The 20566-nt window shown below is 34.8% G+C and overlaps 1 protein-coding gene across 5 annotated transcripts in view; it reads left to right on the top strand.

The window, feature by feature from the left end:
• The window catches only part of LOC138833034 (E3 ubiquitin-protein ligase RNF180-like), a 131454-nt gene that overhangs the window by 98059 nt on the left and 12829 nt on the right, over positions 1–20566 (top strand). For all 5 annotated transcript variants that reach the window (XM_070031397.1, XM_070031396.1, XM_070031398.1 and 2 more), the window contains exon 6: positions 4817–4942. In XM_070031397.1, the coding sequence (XP_069887498.1) occupies positions 4817–4942 (126 nt within the window). The remainder of the gene's footprint in view (positions 1–4816; positions 4943–20566) is intronic.

Here is a 20566-nt window from a genome sequence, read left to right as displayed (position 1 = left end):
CAGGAAATAATTGAGGGGCTTAATCTGATTAATATATTCACGTGTGAAATACCATAAAAATCTCTTTGAACAATTAACATAAACCTAAAAATAAATGACAGGAATGTAAAGCAAGTCCTGTAAGGGGGACAAGCATTAGTGGAGGAGAAAGAGCAAACAGGATGAATGAGGGTGAATGTGGTTGAAGTAATACACACACATACACACACACACACACACACACACACACACGAAAACATAACTAAATTCTAGTACAACAGATTAAAAGGATATCAGAAAACTCATTCATTATATATATATGCATAAAATAAAACAATGAAACCTGTGGAATTGTTTTGGGAAGGAGAAAGGGGAGGAGCGAGACAGAGGGAGAACGTTAATCTGATCAGGAAACATTATAGAAGCAGATATGGATATGTCAAATGAAACAGTATTGCTCCTTAGTGTCTGGCACTCACCTCCTAGCATTACAATTTACTACATACGACTTAGTAGAGTTACTACTATTCTATAGTTTCAATGTATACACTTAGTAGAATGCTTAAAACACATCTTAACAAATATTTACTTGATTATAATGAATTGTTAAGTGTAAAGTTAGATACATCTAAGTATAAAGTTGAAATCACAATATAGAAACAAGCTTGAGTTCAATGTAGGTACAATACAGGTGCAATCTTTAATTCAAAATTATCTTAATGCATATGTACTTGTGGGCTTTTCTTACTGCTACTGATGCAATGTCATGAAGCCCCATGGCAAAACCCCTTCAGTGTGTGCATTCTATTTGAATGTAGCCCTCAGCCACGTCAAGACTGAATGTATTTATCCTGATAGTCACTTATGAGATGAGGGCAGCACACCAGGATGCTGCTATTTCCACAGTGACTACCTCCACATTTCAATAAGCGTATCATCTGGACAGCAGAGTCCTCATGGCTTTCACTTTTTATCTTTTTCTAATATGTTTGACAGGATCAAAACATTGCTTATGTCCAATAAGTTATAAATTATAGTAGGAAGCACTGGTTGATAAGGGAGTACCGGGGCTTCCTTTGCCTGTCACACAGCCTCCAAGTTTTCTTCAGTGTTTGTTCAGGCTATTTTAAGAAATGGAGTGTTAAATATTCTATTTACTGCTAAATTCTGCATTTCCATGCTCTGCTGAAATGAGGCAACACAGATGTACAGATAGAACAATATCCTTGGGTAAAGTTATTATAGATTTATAGAGTAGCAAGAGAGGGCTTTTTTTAAAGTACATTCAAATAATTTTATAACAGAAAAGAGTTTCATGTTATTTCATCCAGTGTCTACCAAATGTAGCTGTATATTAGAGTCACTCCAGGAGCTCATAGGAAGCACCAACTCCTAAATCTCATACACAGCAGTATTACTTGAACAAATGCTAAGATTTGTCTTTGTAGCAATACTTTAATTTTGATGCATTGCTAGGCATTTGAGAAGCACAGATCTAATACAATGCCGTACAGACCAGAATTACACTTAACTATCTCTATGTCGCTAGGTAGATTACCAAAGCATCATGTATATAGCAGATACAAAAAGAGTGCTTGCAAGAGATGGGGCAAGAAGTAAGTAGAAAAAGGTACTCAGTAGGGGGAATACAAAGGAGGGGGTAACAATGCTCAATAGGAAATGTAGTTGTTACCTTGCTTATGTAACTGTAACCCCTCTGTATAGCATTTTTACAATAAAAACATACAAAAAAAGAGAAAAAGGTACTCAGTGACTTGTGGAACTTATAACTAAAATGCAATAGAACCTTTTTTTAAATTTGAGGTAGCAAAGAATTTCTATACCATTCCTTCTTCAAAAGACTGGTTTCCCTTATATGCAATAACTAGTATATATCTAGGACAAGCAGAAGGTCAAAGCTTATATGACCATATAAGATAATGCTAAGTGAAATGAACCCCAGAATAAGGACACAAGAGGTTTTATATTTCTTGCTGTTGTTTTTAATGTCCTTACAATGTACTATGTGATTTCTTGTTTCTCTTGTATGTTCCTCCCCATAGTATAACCCCTGTTTTCACTGTATTTTATCCTAGTGCCCTACATCTTCTATATACATTTTTTCTAATTTGGGGAGGGGAAGGAAAACAACAAAAAGCTGAAACAAGGATACAGATTGACCTATTGTAACAATGAGATGTACAAGACACTATGTTGAAAAAGAACTTTACAACTTTGGGGGAGGGAGGGAGGGAGGGAGGTGTTGGGAATTGGGGTGGGATGGTAGGAGAAAAACAGGGGGGATAACAATGCTCAATAGGAAATGTACTCATTACCGTACTCATTACCTTACTCATGTAACTGTAACCCCTCTGTACAGTATCTTTACAATAAAAATATATATTAAGCCTTTCTGTCCAATAAAGTAAATTAAATCATCCCAAACTGTCAGTCTCATAAGATTATATTGTAGACATTCAGGTGTATTTGTAGGTACAATTCCCATCTCAGAAATTTTAGTAATTTTTGTGATCATAGTTTTCTTAGGTGCTAAAAGCATTATTTCCTATTTCCAAACCCTTTCTCACAATAGTATCTTAATACATAAGTTCATTAGATAGCCTAGAAATATACTATGTACTAAGTTCCTTGAAGCCAAGAAACAAAGTATCACAAGCATTATTGCTGAATTTAATTCTTGTATCTGCACCCTAGAAAAAAATTACAGCAAATTATTAAAACTGCAAGTAATGGATAACTTTTCTGATGTTTTTTAATCTGTTGTATTAGAATTTAGTTATATTTACAAATGTTATTTGTGGTACTAGGATTTGAACTCAAGACCTTTTCACTTGCTTGCCAGGTGCTCTAACGCTTGAGCTATTCTGCCAAGCCCCTCCAATTAATTTTCATAAAAGAAGTTTATGCAATGATATTATCTGAATATTTGATTGTTTTAGAATGTGGCTACATGATTTCTGGGAGGAGGAAGAGAAGGGAGGAAAAAGAGGCATAATAAGAATTCTTGAGCTTATTATCCTCATATAAAATCTTTATTAACCCACCACATGGGACCACTCATATAAGGACATGGAGAAATTTAGTTTTCCCAGTGGCTAATTGTTAACAGTACCACTTATTTCATATAGTTTTCAGTTACTCAGAAATGTCCCCAGATTTCACACACCAACACGTAAGGGTAAGTCTACAAGACCATTGTTATTTTTAGTGAATGCATATAAATATTTCATAATAAGTATTTCTTGATTGGTGTGAATGTCATGATGAGCCCTTTTAAGCAGGTAATAGTACCTCAACTGCCTTGAACTAAGAGGCCATTCTTGTGCTTTGTTAGCATGGAATTGAATAAAACAGCTGTGCTTTGTTGCAGAAACCAGCATGAGAACATCACCCTGCAATAATTTAACTATTGAATGTATATAAAGGATAAAAAATGAGTAGCTATAACAACCCCAACTTACATAATGAGCACACAGACTGAGAAGATCTTTTTTTTACTTGTATACTTGACTTACTGTCTCATGTGTGTGGAATCAGGAATGGAGTTGCAATTTTAATACATAACTAGACTTGCCTAGACTAATTTTTATTGTTTCTTTTGTTGTTAAGTGTAAAATTTGTGAATTAGTTTTTGCTTTGAATTGGGTAAGAATCAATCTGAGGCAGTGTGTAAGAAAAAGAAAATGTGATGCAACTATTGTGAGCTGAAACTCAAAACAAGTGGCATAGGAAAGAAACTGAGGAAATGATCATTGTGATCATTGTGGCACAAAGGTAGGAGGGGCTAACTGTGGAAACCTTTTGTTTCTTAGCAGCTACATACTGGGCTCTGTAGGAGAAGCTTCTTCCTAGACCAGCCTGACTGATTGCCCCTTCCTTGCTAGGGCTCCTCTACACAAATACTGTATTATTGAAAGAGTGTGTGTGGCCCCTGATTGGCCTGTGCATACTTCAAATAATTTTTCTCTATATAACTTATTAGTAAACCTTCTGAAAGGTTGGGAATTTATTTGTACATTTCTGAAACCCTCACATCCATACTATCAGCCTCCATTGATTACAATCCATGATGTCAAGAAATACATATGGCTGGAGCTCATGCCTATAATCCTAGTTACTCAGGAGGCTGACATCTGACGATTTACATTTGAACACATCCAGGGCAGACAAATCCTAGACACTCTGATCTCCAATTGATTAGCAAAGAAAAACAAGCTGAAAGTCATGGTGCGACTTAAGTGGTAGAGCAGCAGCAAAGCAAGAGCAATATTCCCTGAGCTCAAACCCCAGTATTTGCATGCAAGCACACACACAAGCACACACAAGCACACACACACACACACACACACACACACACACACACGCAGTACATAAGGAGTCAAAAACAGGAAAATGAAAGTTCTGAAATGCTTGATTTTTTTCACTTTTACTCATAAGCTCAATTGTCCCCAATTATTCACTCACTACACCCAGAACACACAATTCCCTTTGTTGTCTCCCTGATTATTTCTATATTCCAGTCTGCAGTGTTGCTTTTCTTTGAGGGCAGCGACTATATTTTGTTTATAAATGTGTCCATGCATGATATGGTGCTGATATATGAGGTTCTCAGTGAATGTCTGTTGTTATATCAGAGTTTCATCAAATGTGAACTGTATGAGTTATGTCTGAGATTTAAAAATATTAAATCCATTTTAATCCACTTTTATTCTTACAGATAGAGAGATCTGGATTTGATTTCAAACCCTACAGCAAACGTGTTCTCATCTTCCTCAAATTAATGTTTAAAACTCTCTTTCCTTTTGCTTTACTATAGAACTGAACAATGCCACGAAAACATTCTTTACTAAGGAGTATTTGAAAATAAAACAAAGCTTTCAGAAATCCAGCTCTGCAAAATGGCCCCTACCAAGCTGCAAAAAAAGATTCCATCTTTTTGGGGGTAAGGAAACAAATACCAAAAATGAAATAAAGCCAAAATCTTGTAACTTTGTTTTCTTCTGCTCATTTCTTTCTTAAAACTGTTAGTGGAGCTATATTTCTGTGTTTATCAATTTTAAGTAAAGACCTTGGTAAATACCTTTCCTGAAAGCTACAAGTGTATTAAAATCAATGATGAGGGAATCTGTATTTGGTTTCACTGGTGTCCTAGGGAGTGGAGTGGGGAGGAGAGTTGATGAATAGGTACTAGGTTATAGTCCTAAAGCAAGAAGTTTTGGTGAGCAATTGCACAGTAGGGTTGATTATAGGTAACAATAAGGTACTAATTTTGCATGTTTACCACAATAAAGAAACTATATTTGAAGAATATGTATGTTTAATGTGATTTAAATAGTGCACATGGCCAGGCATGGTGGCTCAAGCCTGTAATCCTAGCTATGTGACAAGCAGACACAGGAAGATCATGGTTCGAGGACAACTCAGGCAAAAGAAAAATGATAATTGTGCACGATTCCATCTCAAGCCACAGCTGGGCACTGTGGTGCAACCTGTTAACCCAATTACAGGGGAAACATGGCTGGGTGCAATGTTGGTATCCCCCAGCAACATGGCAAATCTCAAGTATGAGAATTACAACCCTGGTCAATACAGTCATAAGCGAAGACTCTACCTGGAAAATAACCAATGAAAATAGAGGCTGGAAGCATGCTTAAGTAGAGTGTAAAAAGGACCTACCTTAGTAGCTTGAGACCCTGAATTTAGTTACCACTACCACTAAAATTACTCATATATGCATGTATCAAAATATAAACATAGTAACCCATTAACATATAATTACAATGTATATTTTCATGTATGAGTTAAAATTAATTAGCTGCTAAATATGAATAAATTTTGCTGGCCTTCTTATCAGCTTTGGAGGGTTTTTTGGTGAAAATACCTATTTTCAGATTTTATGTTTATTTTTAAATTTGAGAATTAAAATATTTTCTGGTGACTATTTTTCATGTTTACTATATGAACAATAACTATCTTCTCCAAGTTTGTGGTTTATCTTTGTCTTTTTATTTCATGATAGCTTTTTGTTTTTTCATGTTGGTGCCAGTCCTTGGGCTTGGATGCTGTCCTTGACCTTTTCTTGCTAAAGGTAGTGCTCTACTACTTGAACCACAGCTCCACTTATGGCTTTTTGGTAGTTAATTAGAGATCAGAGTCTCATGGACTTTTCCTGGTGGAGCTGGATCCAAACTGTGATCCTCACATCTCAACCTCCTGAGTAACTGAGATAACAGGTGTGAGCCACCAGATCTTGGCTGCTATATATTATCCTTTAATGAATTAAATTCCTTACTTTTTACCATTATTCTGCTGCGTATTGCTTGCTTACGGAGTACCATATTACCCATTCTATTTCCAGGGCGACAAAGTTATTTTTTTTCAGAGTGGTAAAGGCCTTTGAAATTTATGTTATGGTTATTTTTTGTAAATATTCATTTTGGTAGGTTATAGACAAAAACCTAATTTCTTTGAGACTTTCTTGTCATTTTTTTCCTACCTTAGCTTATTGAAAAATATTCTCCAGTGATGTGTAGTGCTAATCTATCGTGTAAATTGCTATGTATATGTGTCTATCTGAGGTCATTTGGTTCATTGGTCTATTTGTCTATCTCTATGCCATGCTATCTTCAATACTAAGGCCAGATGAATCCTCATGTACCACTTTCAATGTGTTTTGCTTCAAGAGTTCACTGGCCATTTTTTGTACTTCTCATTCAAATGAATGTTAGAATGAGGTTAAGTCCATGAAAAACTTGGTTGGATTTGGGAAATAAGATCCTAATAAATATACCAGTCAATTTGGGGGGAATTTTATTACATTAATAACTTCTCTACCTAATTTGTTTATAGAGATTGATGTTTCATAATTTTCTTTATAAATGTCGGTCACTTTTTGGCTTGATATCAACACTGGATTCAGAAAGTGGTTCCAGCCATACTTCTTCATGTGTGGCTTCTCCTGAACACTGACCCATATGCTCATTTATTTCCTTTTGGCCTCATATCCTGCTTTCGACTCTCTTGTCCCAAGGCATCCACTTGTATTGAGATTATTTAACCTTTTGTTTGTGCTCTTACAGAATTATCCTTTTTTTGTGTACATATCTTAATGGAAAGGTGTTATATATTGCATTACTTCTTACCTGCTCCACCAAGCTCTAGCCTTTTCAACCCATCCAGTTGGCTATGTGTAGCTCTGTTTCTTCTAGCCAATGTTCATATTAAGCTGGCATCTACTACATTTTATGTGTCTAATCAGTGGAATACAGAAAACTTCCAGTTCCCTGTCATTACTTCTTGTTTGCACCAGTCCTGAATATGAACTCCAAGCCTAGTCACTGTCCCTAAGTTGTTTGTTTTTTTGGGGGGATGGGGGGTTGGTTCGTTTGTTTTACTAAAACAGAGCTGGAGAGCCTTTATTAATTTCAAACAAATCAGATTTAAGAGGGTCTATAGTTCTCTTTCTTTGATGTGTCCCTATCTGGCTTTGGGATGAGGGTTATGCTGATCTCATAGAATGAGTTTCATTTTCAGTTTGATTGAAGAGTTTGAGGAGTTTTGGAGTGAGTTCTCCTTTGAAATCTTTATAAAAGTCAGCTGTGAATCCATCTGGTCCTGGGCTTTTCCTTGTTGGGAGGTTTATTGCCATTACAATTTCAATATTTGATATGGGTCTATAAATAGACCCTTATTTAAGATCTTCTTGGTTGAGTTTGGGTATATCAATACTTGATAGAAAATCATCTATTTCTTCCCATTCTCAAATTTTTTAGCATGAAGCTTTACAAAGTATTCTCTTATACTGTTGTGCATCTTGCTTGTTTCTGTCATGATGTTCCCATTGTCATCTCTGATTTTATTTGGGTGTTTTCTGCCTTTTTTGGGCCAGATTTGCTAAGGGCTTGTTCATTTTCTTAATTTTCAAAGAACCAACTCTTCGTTTTGTTGATCCTTGATATAGGTCTTTGAACTCTAATTCATTTAATTCTGATTTGATTTTAATTATTTGTTTCCCTCTACTGGATTGGGGTTTTGCTTGTTATTAATTTTCAAGGAGCTTCAGGTACCTCATTAAATTGTTGGTTTGAGATTTCTCCAATTTGTTGATGTAGGAACGTAGAGCTATAAATTTTCCTCTGAGTGCTGCCTTTGTTGTGTCCCAGAGGAGCTGGTATTTTGTGTGTCCATTTTTGTTAAATAGCATGAACATTTGAATCCTTTCTAATCTCTTCAATGACCACTGGTGATTCAACATGTTGTTCAGTCTCCATGAGTTACAGAACTTCTTAGTGGGTTTTGGAGTTGAGGTCTAATTTTATTCCATTGTGACCTGAGAGAATACAGGGAATTTCTGAATTTGTACAGATTTTCTTTGTGACTTAAATGTGGTCTATTTTGGAGAATGTTCCATGTGCTGCCAAGAAGAATGTATATTCTGATGCTGCTGGATGAAGTATTCTGTAGATATCTGTTAAGTCCAGTTGGTCTATGCATTTGTTTAGTTCTGAGGTTTCTCTGCTAAGTTTTTGCTGGGTTGATCTGTCCAGTGGCTGCCATTTCTAGCACTGGATTGTGCCCAAATCTGTCTTCTTAACCAGGCTACCTGAGTTTTTCCACTCTGGGCAAAGTCTCTGTACTATTATAGCTCACTTGGTGTGATTTTCTAGCCATGGACCCTTCACTGGAATGGGAAAACTGATTTCTTGGAGAGAGCTCAGCTAGACCCCTGCTGTACTCTGCCATCTTCTTGATTCTCCCCGCTGGGCTTTTTTGTTCAAGTTTAGCATTATACCACTTGAGCTACAGCTCTACTTCCTGGATTTTTGATGGTTAATTGGAGATGATTCTTAGGGACTTGCCTGTCTGGGCTGGCTTTGAACTGCAATCCTCAGATCTCAGCCTTCGAGCCACCAGTGACTGGCTTTGAGTAAAATCTTGGTATAGACCCAGAAGCAGAATATTAGACAAAGAATATAAATATATTTTGTTTAATAAGTCCTATAGTTCTCCAAAATGTCCAGTCTAGATACTGGTAGTGGATACTACCAGTGAATTTCCAAATGTTTTTTGTCAATAAGAATTGGAAGTTCTTGGAGAAACTAAAACTTTGGAAAATAATATATTAGGAGGGCATGAAAATGAAGAAGCTATTATTTTAACTTGCATATGTCTGATCTCTAATGGTTTGAGATCCCTTCAAATGTTTATTAAATTTTGAAATGCTTCTTTTATAATTATTTTAGTCATTTTTTGAGTGGGGATTTCTATCTTGTTGATTTTCCAGAATCTTTTTGTATGTGATAGATATTGTCAGCTATAAACAAAATATAAATTTCTTATTCTATTTTGCCATCTATCTATTAAAGTTTGTTCACAGTGTCCTTCTTTTAAAAAAATCTTAGCTTTGATGTAGCTAAATGCATTTCTACCTTCATTAGTCATGTTTAAGTTTTGCTTAAGTAGTTCTCCATTTTCAGGTCACAAAGGTTCTCAGTTTTTTTCTATGTTCATATTGTGATTTTACCTCTCACATTTAGGTCTTCATTTAGAGTCTACCCTTTACATGCCATGTTACAGAGTTTCACATGTTTTTGAAGAAGTATCTTGAATAGTAAACATTTTTTCTAAACATAAAATGCCACAGATTTTGTAAATCATTTCCTGTTATGTAATTGAATATGGGGTAGTTGTTGCACTTCCTTACTAAATTATCAAATGTGAATATTATTTCTATGGTCTTGGGAGTTCTCAGTGAAGACAATTGTAATGTCTTACGGACAATTTTATAACTTTCTAGCTAATGCCTGTTTTTTTTTCAAAAAATTAATTTCCTGCTGGACTTGCTCAGTGGATGAAACTTGTGTTTGATTTGGAATATATATAATTTTCAGCACTTGCTTTATTTTTAGGATAAACTCAGCTTGATCACTTTTATACTCCTCTAGATCTAGTTTGCTAATATTTTGTTCCAGAATTTTGTGTTTAAATTTATGAGTGAAACTATTCATTTTTTATTTTTTATTTTTATTTATTTATTTTTGTCAGTTGTGGGGCCTGAACTCTGGACCTGGGCACTGTCCCTCAGCTCTTCAGCTCAAGGCTAGCGTTCTACCACTTGAGCCACAGGGCCACTTCCGACTTTTTCTACGTATGTGGTGCTGAGGAATCAAACCCAGAGCCTCATGCATGCAAGGCAAGCACTCTTCCACTGAGCCACCTTCCCAGCCCCGAAACTATTCATTTCTAAAATTCATACTGCTTCTTAATTTCTTTTTACTTCAGTTTATAAATACATCTTCTTTGTTCATATTTGTCTTTAAATTTATTGAAGTAAAATGTTGTAGTACTTTATTATCTCCTGTTCTCTCCTGTAGCTATTGCTAATATTCCTTATATTCTTACTACTATTTACAAATACCATGTTTTATTCTTTGTGCCTGATCTTTTCAGATATTTGCTAATTTTATTATTTCTCTAAAATTATCAATTTTTGGAATTGAATATCATTTCTTGATTTTCTGTTTTCTGAGTTTCTGCTTGACATTAAAATCTTACCTTTACCTTTTGGATTTATCTGTTCTTTTTGTACCTTAAAAGTGTCCTTTAAGTCATTGATTTTTATTGCTTTTAATTGTATTTTTTATTTAAGGCTATACATTTTCCTACCAGATGCATTCTGTTATTTTCATGGCTAGTTATTATTGATAATCAATCATATTATTATAGAATTGAATAATATCAATTAAAAATAATACAAGTTTGCAAGATCAGGTTCATAATGGAAAATTAATATCTATGATTTCATACTTACAATACACTTCTTAATATACTTGCCACTGATGCTATGTCAATGTGTTCCCTTAAGAAATTTATTTTTCAACTTAGTTTTTTGACATTAGCAGAAGGAAGTAGTTAGTAAAGGGATCTTATGAGAAAGAACAGATATTCCTAAAGATGCCTTTGGCTGCAATGTACTAGCATTTTTTTCAAAAGACAAAAATACTTAGCAGTTATAGATTTCCTAACCTATGAATCACATTTACCTCCTTGAACACACTCAACCATAAAACTAGCTCACAGTTTACCTGTAATAGATTCGTTTTCATCCTATGAAATTGTATCTTGAATATACTTACAAAGCAGACATTTGTATTTCAACAATACATATTTGCTAGGCATTTGTGGCTAGCTCTTAGCTATTCAGAAGGCTGAGATTTGAGCACTGCAACTCGAAGCAGGCTCAGACAGGAAAATGCATGAGCCTCATGTCCAGTTAACCACCAGAAACCCAGAAGGAGAGTTGTGGCTGACATTGTAAAGTGCTACCTTTAAGCATAAAGCTCAAGGAGAGTGCCCGGGCCCTGAGTTCAAGCACCAGGACTGGCATACACATGCGCACGCACACACATACACACAAACACAAATACATAACATTTTAATGTATAAAATTAGTACGAAAAAGATAGAAATATTCTTAGTAGCTCTAAATATGAGCTAGCAATTATGTTTCTTATCAAGTGTGCTTGCACTGAAGCCTGTCATAGTTATTTCTTCTGAAGTAGCTGCCATTTCCAGGCTCTTCGTCCTCAGTTTATCAGTGTTCAGTTCAAATTGTTTGAAGCCATGCCATGTTGTTAGTCCCTAAGAAACTAATTATATGTGTATATACATGTGTGATATATATATATGTACATGTATATATACGTATATGTGTATATATATACACAATCAAGCATGTTTGTGTATCTACACATATATACATAAAGTTATGAGATTTTATTTAAAACTTCTTGCTGCAAAAAAAAGCTCTACATTGTTTCCCTAAACATGCTCAGGTGAAACTGGGGTTTAAAATTCTATACCCTAATTTTACTAGCTATAACCAACTTACACAGCTGAAATGCAGGTGTCTGAGTATATATTTTTGACAAATCCATCCATTTCTCAGGAAAGCCTGGGGAATTGTCATATTTGGTCATTAGTTCTTCTGAAGGTGTTAGATTGAGTCTGCAAGCTTAAACATGTTCAGTATAAATCAAATAATACCCACATGGAAAAGGATGCTTGTCTCTAATGGAAGACAAAACAGCACATGCTCAAACAGCAGGCATTTGAATATAGCCCAGAAACCTGCCTTCTCAGAGAATTGGAGCTAACTCAGAGAAATTTAAAAATCTGCTGTAGACTTGACATTGCCTTTCAGCAGAAATATGCATTTGCCATAACATTTCTCTAAAACTGCAACAATTTTGTTATTTTTTTGCAAAGGCCTGTGAATTCTAAACTATCTTTTTCTTTGATTTTATTTTGTCATAAGCAGGTACCATTTTTGCTATGATATATACTGGTGAGTTGAAAAGTTATTTAGAAACCCTTTCACAAGTCCTACATTATCACAAACTACTTTGCAAACAATTATACGCCGTCTCTAAAATGGAAATGACTCAGACAAAGTAGAGAGTGTATAGTGTTACTTCCCCTACCTCAACAACTACTCTTAGAGATGGACTTGGAGACTCCTATCTCATGAACTGATAGGAAGCTATCCACCTTCAAAAGTAAGCTTGTCCTAACAAGTCTGTCAGGTAAAACTGTCCTCCCAATTTTTCTCTTATTGCTTCAAGTCTGTTTCAGTGTAATCTTCACCCACATGACCTTTCCTCAGATATACAAAAATACATATGATAACCCCCACAACTTTTTAATCCACCCCACTCACCCACTTTCCTTCATGGATTTACACTCAGCTTCATGGATTCCAGGATCCTTGGTTGACAGTTTTCAGAGATACAAAAAAAGGTTCTAACTTCTATCAGCTGGATGTTGAAGGTGTTCAGCTTAGAAATAGTTGATACTTCAGGGAAAACAGTGACTGAATAGAGATACAAAATGCTAGCTCATATTTATCTCATTCATTTCTATCTCTTTATTGAAGTACCCTCTGTTATTTTGGTGTTGGGTCACTGAATCCATGATCTCTGTCCAAGGCTGAAAATAGCGTAAGTTGGGCATTAGACTCAGAATTAAAACTTTTTGTTTCTATATTAAGACACAAATAAATTCTCAAATAGTATATGTTGTTCATCTATCACCACTCTATAGGGGTTATTTAAAAATTAGCAAGTGTCTTCTTCCTCCTCCTCTTCCTCGATTTCTGTTTGTCTCTCTCTGTTTCTCTCTCTCTCTCTCTCTCTCTCTCTCTCTCTCTCTCTCTCTCTCTCTCTCTCTCTCTCTCACACACACACACACACACACACACACACACACACACACAAAAGTACATATGCTCAAAAAGCCCATCTTATTCATTGATTTACATATATAGGATTTCTGTAGATTTATCTATAATTGGATAGTGGTAGGAAAGCAACTTTCATTTTAAAACACTTGCATATATAACATGCATCATATGGTTCATATATTTATGTTTGAATTAGAAATTCACCCAGTGAATTCTTCAATTAACACTAAAAACAAATACTCTCATAGGAAAGCGTACTCCTGACCTGGACCCTAAGTTCACCATCTTAATACTATATATTAAAGCTTTCCCTAACCATCCTGCAGAACAAATGGTATCAAGTAAAACTGTTTACATATGTAATAAACTTAGACTGGACACTGGATTTTTGAACATCTGAAAAAGAAAGGCTAGAAAAGAAGGAGCTCAGCATAGCCAAACTCAACCCAAACTTTTTATTACAATAAATAGGTATTGCTTTTTCTTAACTTCAAAATGTTCAAGTAGTCTAGTTTGACTTACTAAAAATTCATGAATGTGACATATGGTGTCATTGGAAGAGAAGCAATCACACTCACTTAGCAACAATAGAGATGGTATTGGCAGATAATGAAGCCATATTAGGAAGATACATTATTAACACAATGAGAAAACTATTACTGTGAGGAATATCAGAGAAAGATGGGCATTGAGCTTCTTGATCCTGACAACAATACCAGTGAAAGACTAGAAGTCAGGGATGCCACATTGGCCAGCTCCAGAAAACACCTTTAAAGTGAACTCTGTAAAGGCACTGTATGGAGTTCCGTAGTACACAGCAGAAATGTCCATACATGGTCACTCTGGTCCTTATTTCTGATAAATGTGCTTGTACATTGTGTATTAGCTCCTAGATTCTGAGGCTCAGGATGGTTAACTATTCTTCACAGAGGTATTTGCTATCTTCCATGAATGAATTTATCACACAAACCCAGTAAAAATGCCCACTATTTTTTAAAAAAAGAAAATTCTCTATTTAGTTGGGCACCCATGGCTCATGCCTGTAATCCTAGCTACTCAGGAGGCTGAGATCTGAGGATTGTGGTTCAAAGCCAGACTAGGCAGAAAAGTCTGTGAGGCTCTTATTTCCAATAAACCATCTGAAAACCAGAAGTGGCACTGTGGCTCAAATGGTAGAGCACTCACCTTGAGCTGAAGAGTTGAGGGACAGTGCCCAGGCAGAGAGTTCAAGCCCCATGATTGAAGAAAAAAATCCACTCTTCTAGAAATAAGGAGAGAAATGAGAAGTGCTCACTGATAAAAATGAGTTTAAAGTATTTATTTTCAGTAGATTGAAGTCTATAATAATTTAGGTAGATACAGTACATAATTCTTTGAGTAATTCCTTAGGGAAACATTCCTCAAAATTCAGATAGGCGTGATTTCAAAACTAGAATTCCCCTTTAAAGGTTATATCACTTCTACCTAGACTTGATACATATTAAAAAGAGTACATCACAACAGCTTTCTTTCCTTCATACAAGTTTGTTTAATAATCTGAGACCATTTATGTAACTGGCCAAAAGCCTCTATTAAGCATAGCCTATTGTATTAAATATAGAGTGAGATTATAAATTTACTTCATAACAAAAAATTCCTGAAGTTATAGAAGTAAGATTTGTTTGATTTGAACAGTTTAAGTATTTTCCAAAAAGATATAACTACCTTTCATGAATTCTTACTCCTTTATGAATATATTATATAAACCACTCAGAATCATTTCAACCAAGTGATCATATAGTTTAATAAAGCTAATAAAGAAGTAAAAAAAAATCCAGGAGACCTAACCACCCTCATAATCTTTTTTTTGTGTGTGTGAAAATACTGTTCAGAGGGGTTACAATTACATGGGTAAGATAGTGAGTACATTTATCATCAAGCATTGTAGCCTCCTCCTTTGTTTCCCCTTTCCATCCCTTCCCATCCTCCCCCCCCCCCTTTCCCCTGTCCCAGCCCTCATAATCTTAATCCTGGACTTTGGAAATGAGGCTTCCCAGATTAGAACAGCTATAAAATAATAGAGATGGTATTGGCAGATGCTAATATGAAATAGAACTTTATATCTCAGCCTAAAAAATTAAAAAGTCCCCAACTAACTTCAGAGATAAAAAATACTGATTTTTTTTTTTTTGCAAGAGGGAACAGAAGTGCTAAGGTTTGGTTTGGTTTTGCTTTTTGAAGCAAATAATTTCCAACATGACTTTGTATTCTTTCACTCCAAATATCTTACATAAATTACAATGTCTTGGGCATATTCCACACCAATTAATTCTAAGTCTCTGGAGGTAAGTCCCAAATGCAGTGTTATTTAAAACACCCTAGGTGATTCCAAGGTACAAAGAACTGAAGCAGATACATTCTTCTGTAGAAGAAAACAGGACTTGTGAATATATACAATACAATAGATTTGAGAATTCAGAATGGAAAGAGATCTTTTGTTTATTCTGACTTCTAGGCAGAAATTCATTATTAAGAAATTCCACAATGAACATAGTTGTGCTGGTGGCTTTTACTGTGGCTTTTTTTTGTGTTCATTTGAGTAAATGTTCAGGAGTGGGATTGCTGGATCATAGGGTAGCACTGTACATCACTTTTTCAATTAAATTAAATTAAAAAATGAATATATGTGTAATACATCATGCAGATGTATTTTTTCAAGACTAAGATATAATGTTTATATTGTATTACATTGTTTTAATATATCCTATCTTTAAAAATATTTATACTGTAAATTGTTTTAAAACGTCATTTATATCGTTGAATGTGTGAATAAATAATATTTATTTTTAGAAAGAAATTACACATTATTTTGAAAATTAGAATTATTTTATTAAAATTAGAAGATTTAGTATTAAAAATAAAATTTATCTGAGGGAATGCAATGCTATAAGCAAACAAGATGAACAATGATTATTTCGTCTCAACCCTGAAATGAAGTTAGCACTGACATAGTATGTTGACAGGAGTATTGAAGTTGTCCATTTTTTTGAATAACAAAAGCAAATCTGCAACTCAATCCCAATTTAAGATATCTGCAAGTAATTACATAAATTGGGGCTAACTCAGTAATGCTATTCTGGGTGCTAATGGCTCATGTCTGTAATATCAGTTACTAAGAAGGCTGAAATGTGAGGATTGCAGTTCAAAGCCATCCCATGAAGAAAAGTCCATGAGAGGGGTTGGGAAGGTGGCTCAGTGGTACAGTGCTTGCCTTGCATGCATGAGGCCCTGGGTATGATTGCTCAGCACCACATAAGCAGAAAAAGCCGGAAGGGGCTCTGTGGCTCAAGTGGTAGAGCTCTAGCCTTGAGCTGAGGAGCTCAAGTGCCCACCCCCAGAGTTCAGGCCCCACAACAACCAAAAAAAAAAAAGTCCATGCTACTCTTATCTTCAATTAATCACCAAAAGGCAAGAAGTGGAGCTGTGGCTCAACTGACAGAGCATTACCCTTAAGCAAAAACAGGGACATTGCCCAGGCCCTGAATTCAAGCCCCAGTACTAGCATACACACACAACCATGCAGGCATGCATGTGCACAAACATTCAAAGAAAGGAAGGAAGGAGGGAGGGAGGGAGGAAAGAAGGGAAAGAAGAAAGGAAGGAAGGGAGGGAGGAAGGAACGAAGGAAGGGAAGGAGGGAGGGAGGGAGGAAGGAAAGGGAAAAATGAGAGAAAAGAAAAAGAGAAATACTTGTATTTTGTATAAAAGACCAGTATTTTTAGTAATACAATCAAGGTGAACTACACTGCATTATCAATGACAAAATATAATCTGCTTTTCTGACTATTCTGAAATGCAAGGACAACTTTTCTTTCTACTCTGAGGAAAAGAAAGACCACAACATAGCTTTTCAAAATATTTTAGAATTTTAAAATGAGAATTTGAAATAGAAGAATTTAAATGACTTGGAACTTTGATTTGGTTCCAAAACTGGTATTATGTTTAGGATTTTTAGTCTACATTCCTGTGTGGTATGTCCTAAATTCACATATACCAAAAGAATAGGTTAGCAAATCAATTTTTAAAAAGATTATACAAAATAACCTGGCAGTGATACATGAGGCTTTCCAGCTACTTTGATAACATGATTTCCTGTCTAGTGGGCACTGACTTTTTCAGGAACTCTAGCAGATCTCTGAAAAGATAAAGCAGAGTTGAAGCAATACCACTCTTTTTTTAAAAAAAAACTTTCAAGAGGAAAATCTCTCAAGCACATAAAAAAATGTTTTCCCAAGTTTATTAATTTAGGGAAACTTACTTTTGTGAACATTTACCATTAGAATGATATTCAAAATATTTAACAACTAGTGACAACCATCTACATATAAATGAAAAAAAATAGAAAATCTCTAAACAATCTAGTAATAACTCATAGAATAAATTATACACCAAGTCGTTCTAATAATTTATATTTAAAATTCAGAATTTTTATTTGATATGGCTATTACTATTATTACTGCCTGAGCTGTAATCTGACAAGGTCAGTTTATTCAATAAGAAGGCTTAATTATGACTTTAACCCTACATGGGTTGTTTTTTTCTTAATTCCTTATTTTTTAGAAGACTGTCAATAAATGAGACCCCTTTGTTATTTCCAGAAGGGGACTCACTAGTCAATTCAAAACAACATTGCTGAAACCAATGCAGCACTGTAAACACTGGCAAATAGCACAAGAAGTGGATCTCATATGTATTGTACCAAACAAGAGTGTGCCATGTATTTCTAACTAATATATATATCTTTAAAATATATATTCATATGTACTCACAAATATATGTTCATATATATTTGAAGAAAATATATTTGAAAACATTTATATTTGGAAATAAACTTTAATTAAATCTGAAAAGTGTATTTCTGAATACTTTTTGTAAATAGGTTAAATATTAAAGTTTCTCTTCTTTCAATGTCAAAAAATATTTTAAAATGAGATATATTTATGATATATATCCACAGGGAGTAGATATGATTTTTAAAAAGCTAGCTTCTTAGCAATTTGTTTGAAATATTTTTATATAAATGACTACTAAGATTTTTGAATTGTCTTACAGCTTTGTAATGTATAAAATTTATAGTAATATCACTGATATATACAGAAACTGACATCATCACTTATTTACATGTGACCTACTCTTTTAATTTTTATTTTTATTGTCTTTAAGTAGTTATCCAGACAACCTGCCATTCAACAAAGAGGTCTGTGCATGCAATATATCTTGATCTGTGTCACCCCTTTCACCCTTCTCTTCCACCCCATGAATGGGGGGAGGTGATAGGAAAGGATACTACAGGATTGAGACCCTCAAAAATCCATGTGTTTGTGTGTGTGTGTGTGTGTGTGTGTGTGTGTGTGTGTGTGTAAACAGCCTAATGAAACTGATCAAACAGTTATGTATGTGGAATACCCATTATATATGTATTTTAAAATATCACAATTACACAGTAAATGTGTACAATCATTACATTTCCATTAAGTCTATATTACTGTATTTAGTTACATTACTCCAAGTGGATCAATAACCCAATAAAAAAACAAAAATCACAAAATTTCAAATAAAACATAAAGGTAACTGTATAACTAATACATTCTTAGCTATAGTTCTGAAAACAGAAGCAACAAAATAAAAATAAGTAGAACATTAAAATAGGAAATGTTGTATAAAATCTATTTGTCAACTAAAAGAACAAGAAAACATGAAGTTTACAGAATGAAAAAATACCCAATGAGATTATTCCCAGAATATATAAAGAAATCTTATAAGTTAATAACAAGGATATTAATTTTAAAAATGAGTCAAGAATGTGAATTGACATTTCTTCAAAACTATATTAAATGACCAAGAAGCAAATGAAAACATCATTTGACAAATTGGAACCAGAAATAAAAGCCACAGAAAATTCAAATGAACCAGGATGACAACTAGCATGATAGGAAGATAAACCTTGCTGGGGGAAATGTAAAGTGATACAACTTAATTTAAAAATCATTTGGAGGTTCCCTCCAAAGGTAAATGTTCAGTACAGTCCATGTGAAAATTACTCTCTGATTCGACAGTCCTCCTGCATACATTACAAAAGAACTGAAAATATGACCTCAGATAACTTGTACACATGTTTGTGGTAGTTTTATTCATAATAGCAAAAAGATAGAAACAACTCAAATTCCTTTCCATCAGCAAAATGTGGTATAGTTAAAAGGAGCAAAAGCTAATAAAAGAAGGAAATACAAACCACGATGTGGATGAATCTTGAAAAGATACTAAGATACTAAGCCAGACCCAAAAGGACAGATATTCTATGATCTCACTCTGGAATTGGCAAATTGTGAGAGATGGAAAGTACATTAGAGATTACCAGGATCTATTGAGGCAGGAGGGGGGAGGGAATAGGGAGTAATGACTACAGTTTCTGTTTGGAATAATGAAGAATAATGGAATATACAGTGGTAATGATCACACAACCTTGTGATGTAATTGATGCCACTGAGTAAATTGTGCATTTAAAAATGGTTACAATGACAAGCCTTAACCATGGAGCCAGTGGCTCACACTCAGTCTTAGCTACTCAAGAAAATGAGATCTGGAAGATTGCTGTTTAAGGCCAGCCTGGGCTGAAAAGTCTTCAAGATTCCACCTCTAACCAGCAAAATGTTAGACTGAAGGTGCTCCTCAAGTGGTAGAACACCAGCTGTGAGCAAGCAAGCAAAGCAAGAGAGTTATTCAAGCCAAATACTGGCACTTAAAGGGAAAAATAAAATGAAAGGCTTTATTTTATATATTTTACACAGTAAAAATATTTTTAGAAGGTATGGCATTTTTTTTGTTGGTTATAGGGCTTGAACTCAGGGTCTGAGCACTGTCCCTGAGTTCTTTGCTCAAGGCTAATGCTCTTATCACTTTGCGCACCAGCACCACTTGTAGTTTTCTGATGGTTACTTGGAGATTAGAGTCTGACAGACTTTTCTGCCTGGGCTGGCTTTGAATTGCTATCCTTAGATCTCAGCCTCCTGAGTAGCTAGGATTACAAGTGTGAGCCACCAGCATCTGGCTTAATATAATAGCATTTCTTACTTGGTTATAAAACCCAAACATAAAAAATTATTATTTTTCCTGATAACTTTAGAAATTACTTTGAAATTTACATGGGTGTTCCAGAGTGGTAAGTAATATATTATACCTTTCAATATCCAATATAAAGATTAATTTTTGCAGAGTTAGTTCAGACTCTGGGGGCCTAAAGACATGAGAGATGAAGGGATGACATTTAACATCTACTTGCATTAACTT

The sequence above is a fragment of the Dipodomys merriami genome, unplaced genomic scaffold (assembly GCF_024711535.1).
Source record: "Dipodomys merriami isolate MVZ:Mamm:240054 unplaced genomic scaffold, mDipMer1.0.p SCAF_20, whole genome shotgun sequence".
NCBI classification, from domain to species: Eukaryota; Metazoa; Chordata; class Mammalia; order Rodentia; family Heteromyidae; genus Dipodomys; species Dipodomys merriami.
This window is presented reverse-complemented; position numbering and strand designations above follow the sequence as displayed.